The sequence below is a fragment of the Leopardus geoffroyi genome, chromosome E1 (genome assembly GCF_018350155.1).
Source record: "Leopardus geoffroyi isolate Oge1 chromosome E1, O.geoffroyi_Oge1_pat1.0, whole genome shotgun sequence".
NCBI classification, from domain to species: Eukaryota; Metazoa; Chordata; class Mammalia; order Carnivora; family Felidae; genus Leopardus; species Leopardus geoffroyi.
This window is the reverse complement of record NC_059330.1, coordinates 2,812,463-2,822,337: the sequence shown is the minus strand read 5'-3', so window position 1 is coordinate 2,822,337 and position 9,875 is coordinate 2,812,463. Positions and strand designations below refer to the sequence as shown.

At 52.3% G+C, this 9,875-nt stretch overlaps 1 protein-coding gene and 1 pseudogene across 1 annotated transcript; both read left to right on the top strand.

Moving 5' to 3' along the window:
* The first annotated feature begins 3,168 nt into the window (after positions 1-3,168).
* Positions 3,169-4,013, top strand: LOC123604358 (annotated as a pseudogene).
* Positions 4,014-6,205: 2,192 nt separating this feature from the next.
* On the top strand, positions 6,206-9,272 carry BORCS6 (BLOC-1 related complex subunit 6). Its single transcript, XM_045490314.1, has one exon. It carries the CDS (start codon positions 7,499-7,501, stop codon positions 8,561-8,563), a length of 1,065 nt encoding a protein of 354 aa, XP_045346270.1. The 5' UTR covers positions 6,206-7,498; the 3' UTR covers positions 8,564-9,272.
* The last annotated feature ends 603 nt before the right edge of the window (positions 9,273-9,875 follow it).

Genomic DNA, 9,875 nt, shown 5'->3' with positions numbered 1-9,875 from the left:
GCATTTATATGGAAGCTTTTTTATAGGGACGAGTTTAGACTTTCCCAGGTAGAGACTGCTGTGGGGGGCGTTTCCCCTAGAGGGAGGGGATGGGGGCCAGGCAGGCACTGCACCGACGTCCCCAGCCAGCAGCCACCCTCGTTCTGTTCCCAGCCACCCCCGTCATTTCTTCCTCTGCTCTGGCCCCCAGGGCCTGGCCGCTGGGGCCTCAGATCCCCTCTGCTGCCCCTGAACATCACTTGCCTCTCCCCTCCTCCTCTTCTCTCAAATGCTGCCCCTCTAAGCCTTTCCTTCTGGTTCAGTCTCCACCAACCTAGGAGCAACTGAACGTTGCTGTCCCTTAGAAGTTGTCTTTGTTTCGCCGCTCAAATCTGGTTACCTGGTCCACCGGAGGTTACCTGGTCCACCGGAAGTCACAAGGGTCGTGATGGGAGAGCCCACTTTTAACATCTGTCTTCGTGAACGCCATGCTACAGTGGTGTACTGATCCCTTTCCACAGCGCACACATTTATTTTCTGTGCATCTATAGATGCACAGAACGAACATGAACTCAGTGTTTTCTGCTACCATGGAGTCTAGGGGGAAAAAAGGTTCTTTCTTTATCAGATTAAGGAAGGGTTTGGTTTTTTGGTCTCCCGAGCAGGTGTTGACTTTCATCAAATGCTTTTTCTGCCTCTGTTGGTTATTTGCTCTTTTGCTCAAGGCCAAGCATGTGAATAAATTTCCTTTTTTGTGCTTCATGTAGTTAAAAAAATTGTTTTTTTTAAATCAGTGTTCTTATTTCGGGGGCACCTGGGTGGCTCAGTCGGGTGAGTGGCCGACCGACATTGGCTCAGGTCATGATCTCATGGTTTGTGAGTTCGAGCCCCGTGTCAGGCTCTTGGCTGTCAGTGCCGAACCTGCTTTGGATCCTCTGTCTCTCTCTTGCTCTCTGCCCCTCCCCTGCTCTCTCTCTCAAAATTAAACATTTTGAAAAATAAATAAAATGATCGAATGATGTATAAGGCCTTTTTTTTTTAATTTCTAGTTTCTCTCCCTTTAATTTTTTTTTTTTAATTTTTTTTTTTTAATGTTTTTTATTTATTTTTGAGACAGAGAGAGACAGAGCATGAACGGGGGAGGGTCAGAGAGAGAGGGAGACACAGAATCGGAAGCAGGCTCCAGGCTCCGAGCCATCAGCCCAGAGCCCGATGCGGGGCTCGAACTCACGGACCGCGAGATCGTGACCTGGCTGAAGTCGGACGCCTAACCGACTGCGCCACCCAGGCGCCCCTTTTTTTTAAAAAAAATTTTTTTTTAATGTTTTTTATTTATTTTTGAGACAGAGAGAGACAGAGCATGAGCGGGGGAGGGTCAGAGCCCTTTAATTTTTTTTAATGTTTATTTATTTTTGAGAGAGAGAGAGAGAGAGAGAGAGCGAGTGGGGGAGGGGCGAAGAGAGAGAGGGAGACACAGAATCCAAAGCAGGCTCCACACACTGGGAGATTGTGACCTGAGCTGAAGTCAGACGCTTAACTGACTGAGCCACCCAGGCGCCCGTCTCCCTTTTCTTCTCTGCCAACCCCACCCTTCCTACCGCCAGCGAAACCTGCCAGGTCCCAGCCCACCTTCCTGACAAACTCGGCTCCTTTCACGCTAGTTCATCCCACCTCCTAGCTGTTCTGCCTGTTTCTATTCCCGGCGCATTCTCCACATGGGAAGTTAGCGTACTTGGAATACAATCCAAACTCGTTCCTCAACACGGTCATCTACCGATTTTCAACCCTGCCTACATGCCTTAGGATCACCTGAAGGGGCTTACAAAGAAAACAAAAACGCTCACACATCAGCCTAGCAAATTCGGGTTGAAGTGCCCTCGGTGGAGACCCAGACATCCATCTGTTTCATGAGTCTGAGTTGAGGGGTGCCTGGGTGGCTCAGTCTGTTAAGCATCCAACTCTCAATTTCGGTGCAGGAGATGACCTCACGTTTTCATGGGTTCCAGCCCCATGTTGGGCTCTGCACTGACCCTGCGTGGAGACTGCTTGGGATTCTCTCTCTCTCTCTCTCTCTCTCTCTCTCTTCCCCTGCCCCAGCTCCTGCTCTCACTGCCTCTTTCAGAATAAATACACTAAAAAATTACCGAAAGCCCGAGTTGAAAACGACTCCAAGCTCATCTCCCAACTGCCCTCCCCCTTCCATCAGTCATTAATTGATTGATGGCCTCCTGGCTGTTCCTTGGGCATTGCCAAGTTTGTTTCCACCTCCAGGCTTTTGCCCTTGTTCTTGCCTCTGTCTAGAATGCCACCCCGCAGCCTCCTTTGAGTAACGGGAACAATCTGTGTCACGACCTTTGGTCAGTGACGTTTGCTTTTCCAAGAGGCATCCTCTCCTTATTCATGAAAATTCCACCTGTTCCCGCGAGAGCCACCCCCTTATCCAAAAGAGGGGAGAATAGGGCAAGTCTATATCCCGCATAACGCTACATTCCACCCCTCAGCCCACTTGACAAACACCCTACTTGACAAACCCTACAAAGAACACAAGGGCCTGTGTCCGGGGGTGTCCTGGGGGGCAACAGCTGTCCTAGTTGATGTTGTTTTAAGTAAAGCTATCCTTACGCCGACTCCAGCTGATCTTGGAACGTTTGTTCTCTTTGGGCACTTGCTGACCGATCACCTTACCTTTCCACTGAACAGACGACGACAGAAAAATGACAAGCCACCCCCCTCTTCTTTTGGCGGGGGAGGATCTGGTGTTTTCCTGGTCTGCATTTCTGTGGGCGGTGCGAGCACTGGCAAGACCAATAAGAAGTGATCCGCTCCCTTCACCGTGGGGGGAGCTCTATGGAGGAACGAGCTTTCGCTTCTGGCCAGCACCCCTGAGTTCTGGTTCTTTCTCCACTGTTCTTTAGTCATGTGACCTTGGCCGTGTTGTTCAATCTTTATGAGCATTTAAGATGGAAATAACAATCCTACCTTGCTTCTAACAGTCTGTTCTCAAGTGCGGTCGTAACTAGATTTAAAAATCCAGTCTCGAGCGCCTGGGTGGCTCAGTCAGTTAAGCATCGGGCTCTTGGTTTCGGTTGGGGTCACGATCTCGTGGTTTGTGGGTTCGAGCCCTGCATGGGGCTCTGGGCTGACCGTGTGGAGCCTGCTTGGGATTCTCTATCTCTTCCTCTCTGCCTCTTCCCTGCTGGCTCTCTCAAATTCCCACACACTGGCTGCATCCCAAGGATTTCTACGTTTGGAATAGGTTGAAGAGAAAGGCCACGTTTCCTCAGGGTCCTTGTACCTTAGCGAGCTCTGCAGAGTTCCAAACCCTGTCTGGTCTTATCTGTGGCATCACGCCTTCTACCCAGACTTATATATTGTGCGCCTCAGCTGATCACGTGAATGAATGAGGCTAGTAGTTGGAAAAGCTGTATGAGTGTCACACGCCGTCTCCTAATGATGTGGCTTGAAACAGAACTGGGTGGTATTGATCCGACTGACCAACTGACCTCTAATACCGCGAAACCAGTTCCTGAGATAACCGGATGTGTGGCAGACATTCTGCGCCCACGGGGACAGCTGAGGTCGACACAGATTGGCAGTAATCTGTCCCGAAGCACAGAGTGAGAAGTTTCTCGGGGCTACGTGGGTAGGGAATCGGCTGGTTGGGATCTGGAGGGACTATCAATGGACACCCAGAAAGACTGTCAACCCCCAAAGCAGCAGCCCGTGATACATACCCGCAGAGAACGTCACAGAGAAAACTGAGGTAACATCCGGGGATCCGATCAGATGCAGAGAACGTGCATACAGAATAATGTACAAGAAAAGGACTAAAAGCTTGGTTATTTTTGAGGCTCGATGAAATGGAAAATGCAGAGGATTATCTTGGCTTGTATTTGGATCTGCTGTTAATGTTGCATAACTTTCGATTAGTGTGTTTATGAGTACGACTACATACACGTGATTTCATTTTATTTTATTACTTTTTACATGGTTTCATTTTAAAATTGAAAAAAAAAAAAAAAAAAGATTGACAGAGGGGTGCCTGGGTGGCTCAGTTAAGCATCCGACTTCGGCTCAGGTCATGATCAAACAGTTCATGAGTTCAAGCCCCGTGGGTTTCTGTGCTGATGCCTGGAGCTTGCCTTGGATTCTGTGTCCCCCTCTCTCTCTGCTCCTCCCTCTCTCACACTCTGTTTCTCTCTCTCTCAAAAATAAATAAACATTAAAAAATTAAAAAATAAAAATCTTTTAAAAAGATTAACAGAGAGCGATAGAACATAAAGATGGAAAGAACCAGGGTCCTCGGTGGTTTTGTGGAGTTACTGAATTTACCGACCCTGGAGTCCTCGGCCACCTTCCCGTTATATATATATATATATATATATATATATATATATATATATATATATCTTTGGCTGATTTGCTTGTAAGATCAAGGGCTATTAACAATTTGTCATACACTTGGCCGATATTTTTTTCCCCTCTCTACAATTCGTCTTTTAATGTAGTTTATTGGGTGGTTTTCTATCTTGGAATTTTCTAGTATTATATTGTCAAGTCTTGTCATCTGTTTCCTTTATGGTATCTGACTTTTGGTCTTACTTTAAAAAGCCTTCACTGGGGGTGCCTGGGAGGGGCGCTCGGTTGAGCATCAGATTCTTGATCTTGGCTGGGGTCATGATCTTACAGTTCGTGAGTTCAAGCCCTGCTTGAACTCAGTGCTGATGGTGTGGAGCCTGCTTGGGATTCTCTCTCTCTCCCTCTCTCTCTGCCCCTCCCCTGCTCGTTTTCTCACTCTCTATCAAAATAAATGAATAAACTGAAAAAAAAAAAATGGACGTGAGCTGGATTTGGCCCATGGGCCATACCTCGCTGGCCCCTAATGTACATCCCGTGGGTGCTCCCCCACGGCCCCTGCCCTCTCCCCCATGGTGTTAGCGGCCAGGTTTGGAGGCAACTGACCTGCCCTCCTAGCTCTAGGTGGAGCATAACTGTTTTAACCTAAAAAGTTGATTCTTGTCATCTTGCTACAGTGATTGCTTCTGGATACTCAGCCCTAAGTCAATCACACCCCGGCCAGTGTGACTAAATTGATATCTGAACCAGTTCAGGCCAATGAGTTGCAAAGGGAGATGAACTGGGGCTTTGGGGAAAGATGCATCCTTCTTCTTGTGGGAGGCCTACTGGACGCTGTTCCTTTCTCCCCTTCTGGAAGATGTGGGAGCCTATCATTCAGGGTTCCTGGTTGCATGAAACAAAAAATAATTCGGTGCAATTGAAGCACAAATGGACTTTATTATGAGGGTCCTGGGTAGTTCACAAACTCTATAGGAGCAGTAGGAATCTCTAGAAGGAAGAGGCTTGGAGTCTGAACAGCCAGGGAAAATTCCACTGCTGTAGACCACGGTGGAGCCGGAGCCATGTGCCAGGAAAGTGGAGACAGGGGTGGCTTGACATCTCAGCCTCTGTAGCGGGAGGAGGGCTCTGCCTGATGAGGTGGGAGAGTCCTTAAACACTGAGATTCAGATCTTGGGAGACCAAAACGTTGACAAATGACCCCTGTTATGGACTGAAGGTTTTTGTCCATCCCAAATTCATGCGTTGAGGTGCCATCCCCCAATGCGATGGTATTTGGAGGCGAGGCCTTTGGAGGTAATTAGGGTCTCGATGAGGTCATAAGGGCGGAGTCCTTATGATAGGATGAGTGCCTTATAAGAAGTTGAGAACTAGCTCTCTTAGCGGTGTGAGATGCCTGGAGAAGACAGGAAGAGGGAACCAAATCAGCTGGCATCCTGGACTTCCCAGACTCTAGAAGTGTCAGCCATAATGTTTGTTGTATAAGACACCTGGTTTATGGCATTTTGTTATAGGAGCCCAAAGAGACTAGTACAACCTCTGAAGAATGACAAACAACATAGCCATGTTGCCACCATGAGGAAGCGAACTGAGAATAAAGCTGCCCCCAGAGACTGAAACCAGGTCCTTTGAGTCATTTAGCCTATTGGATTCAGGCTTCTCTGATGCACACTCTGTCTTGAGACCATTATTGCACGACACAGCACAGTCCCCTTCTTTTAATGTTGTTGTTGGTTCAATTTGCATTTTTTTCTATCACTTGCTGAATAAAGAACTCCTGCCTGATGAGGGGTAAAGGGAAGCCGGGGGGGGGGGTGGCGGTAACAGTCCCAGAGAGGGGGAAGAAGAAGTTTAGAGTAGACCATTGGGCTGATGGTTTATTAATCAGGCCTCTGGGTGCAATTGACAGAAACACATCTTGAATGTGTTCAAGTCACAAAGGGGAAATTAATGGTTTGGGGTCATTTACTGAATACATCTTTATGAAGCACCTACCATATGCTGGGCACCGTGCTAAGCACTGAGGATACAGATCAAAACAGACAAAATAACCACAAACACAGAGTGTGTTAGATGGCAATAAGGGCTATACACAAAAGGAAGGGAAGGGAAATAGGGAGTTGCTGGGGAAGGTGACTGCAGTTTTAAACAGGTGGTCAGGGAGTTATTTGAATAAGGGTGGTATTTGAATAAGGAAGGAGGTTGAAATTTTCCAAGGAAGGAAGGAAGGAAGGAAGGAAGAGAAAAAAGAAAAGGAAAGGAAAGGAAACAAAAGGAAAGAAAAGGAAACAAAAGGAAAGAAAAAGCAAGACCAAGTGTAAATCCCCGAGGCAGTGTCAGAGCAACAGTGAGGAAGTCAGCATTTTGGCTCCGGCAAGACCAGCGGAGGGAAGAGAAGGAAGAGTTGGGATCAGAATGGTATCAGGGCTCCGATCTTCAGGCTGAGCCATTCATTTATTAAATATTTTACCTCGTGGCAAAATCACACACCATCCTCCAAGCAGAGAGATGCTCATACGTGGAGGGAGCCGGAGACAGCGAACAGTGTCAGAAGCACAGGAAAGCCCGTAAGCCTGCTTCGTTGTCCATCGGGAGTCGCTCTGGCCAGTTCCTGTGCCAGGTCTGTGAGCCGAGGATGATGCAACGGACCATCCGAGTTCTGCTGAGGATTCTGGTTTCATCCCTCCTGATGGACCAAGCGTGGTTCAATCCCGATGGTCCAAGCAGGACAGACTCTTTTCGTCCCCCACAAGCTCTCTAAGGGGTCGCATCTCTGGTGCCCACTCGGTGGGTCAGCTAAGCAACAAATGTGGGCGTGACAGTTGTGGGTGGAAAGAGTCTGAGCCGGGCCCCGTAGGACTCGCGTATTTTGGAACCTTGATCTTTAAGATTTGCCCCGCCTCCTCCCGAAGGGGCGGAGCGACGAGGGCAGCTGTCACCGCCTTCGCACCACCCGGCCGGCTCTCACGTGGGTTGGACCGCTCAGTAACAGCTCTTCTTCCGGGACTTCCTGGTCGTCGCGACCAATCAGAGTGCTCTTCCTGTCCTGACCATTGTCAGCCGGCTGCCAATCGCGCGCCTCTACCAACGCCCCTTAAAGGCGCCGCCGACGCCGCCTGAGCCGGGGCGGATCAGTTTCTCGGTTCCTGCCCCCAACTGCGGCATGGAGTCGTCCCAGGGGCGGCCTGGGCCCGAGGCGGACCTCCCGGCTGTAGGGGAGCAGCAAGCCGTGATCTTCGGCGGCGGGCCGGGCCGAACCCCCTCTGAGCCGCCCTCAGGCCTCCCGGAGTCTGGGCAGGAAAAGGCCGAGAACGTTGAGGGCGCGAGCCGCCACCCCGGGGCGTCCCCGAAGACTTCCAGCCGCGGCGCCGTCCACCGGGCCGAGCGGGAGGCTCGGGACGACGAGCCCGGCCGCGGAGGGACGCGGTCCGGGCCGGGTAGCCGCCGGGGGGCGCCGGGCCCTGAGCCCGACCCCCACGGGTCCTCCCGGCTGAAGGACCCGGAGCCACCGGAGGACGAGCTTGCATCCGAGAGCGGCTGCCGTCGAGGGAGCCCGGGAGGCAGCGGGATGGAGGTGGAGCCGCAGGAGGAAGACGAGGAGGCGGCGGCGGCGGCTGGCAGGGCTGGCCGCTCGTTCTCCAGCCGCCTTCAGGACAGCCGCAGCCTGGACGGGCTGAGCGGGGCGTGCGGCGGTACCGGGTCCGCAGGGGGTGCCGAGCCCGGCGCGGGCGGCGGGCGCCGCGCCACCATCTCCAGCCCCCTGGAGCTCGAAGGCACCGTGAGCCGCCATGGCGACCTCACCCACTTCGTCGCCAACAACCTGCAGCTCAAGATTCGTCTGAGCGGCGCCCCTCAGCCCCCGCCCCCTGCCCCTGCGCGGCCCTGCGCGGCGCCCGCACCGACTCCCGTCATTCCTCCCATCGACCCCGACGTGCTGCGGGACCTGGAGCGGCTGAGTCGGGAGCTGGGCGGCAGGGTGGACCGTCTGCTGCGCGGGCTGGGTGGCGCGGTGCAGGAGCTGACAGCGCTGAGCGTGGGCTGCATCCAGACCTACCGCGACGCCGTGGACTCCCTAGGCGAAGCCGTGGACATGAGCATCAAGGGCATGTACACCCTGCTGGCCCGCTGTGAGGAGCTGGAGCGGGCGCTGCAGCCAGTTCAGGGGCTGGCGCGCCAAGTCCGGGATATCCGACGCACCCTGGAGGTGTTGGAGGCCCTGTGCAAGTGACCGGGAGGGCAGGACAGGGCTGGCCAAGCCGGGGCCCAGCAGGATCCTAAGGACTCAAGGAGCCCTGGTGGGAACTGCCCGCCGAGGGGAGGCCTATATACTGGAGGCTCTTCCAGATGCATTTAGCAGGCCTGCGACCACTCGCTGGGCCTTATTCAGGTGTATGTGGGGAAGTTCTGAAGCCTTCCCCGGTGGGAGGGGATGATGCTCTGCTTCTATTAAGTTGGCCATCTGTAGCTACCTTGTTCTCAACTCTCTTCTCCAGCTAGAGCACCGTCTCTGGGAACCCAGGGCTTTAGGTCTCGGCTTGGGAGACGTGACTGCCATATGTGGTCCAGAAAGGAGAACAGAGGAGGCCCCAGCCCCCACTGTGGCTACCCTGATTCCCGTGGTCACATCTCAGGTGCCAGGGGCTGTGGGAGGTTGAGTGGTCCTTGGCCACACACCATGCAGACAAGGATGCACATCCGCAGATGGGTAACCCCCTGCTTCTGCCCTCTGGCCCCCTACCATCCCACCTCCCCAGCCAGACCCGGGGTGGAGCTAGACGGAATGCATTGCATGGTAGAGGGGGGTGAGGTGGGAGGGGTCTCGCTGCTCTCAGGGTTCAGGCAGAATTGTTGCTGGTTTTGAAGCCCACCTATTGTGGAGTGTTCTAATCAGCTTTGGCTTTCTGAGTTTTTGTGGAATTAAAGTCCTGCTGCTAAGGCTCAGGTGTGTTTGTGTGGGCTCACAGGGGTGATAAGCTGAAGGAACGGGGATGAGGGTCGGTCTTTTTCACGGAGCTCTCCTGGCAGATGCTGGGAGAGGGGCGGGGGTCCCAGGCTACCTGGGCAAGAGTCTGGCTCCTGCTCTTAGGCAGCCCTGCCATCTGAGGAGATGTGCAAGACACAGACGTGGGCTCAAAGATCCATTAAAGCAGAAACACAAGCAGGGTGTCCCACTATCTGTAAGGGTCCTCTTCAATCTTGAAGCGGGATCTTAGATCTGTAGGGAAGGGGTCCTCTTAGATCTTGAAGCGGACAGGCAAGGACTGGGTGACCTCTTGGCTGGGAAAACTGGAAACACCTGTTACCTCCATTCCTGACCCCGTTTCCCACATGCTGCTGCTCAGTGTCCTATTTGCCCCAACCTCTGCAAGCCTTCTGTTCACAGTTCATACAGTAAGATCCCGGAGCCCCCAGGTTATGGGCAGGAGAGTTACAAATAGAGATATAAGAAAAAACTCCAGTTTTATGAAACTTTCCTCCTCCCCCGCCCCCAAGGCAATAGCATCTTGGATGGAATCTCAATACGTTTCTATTTTGGGTGT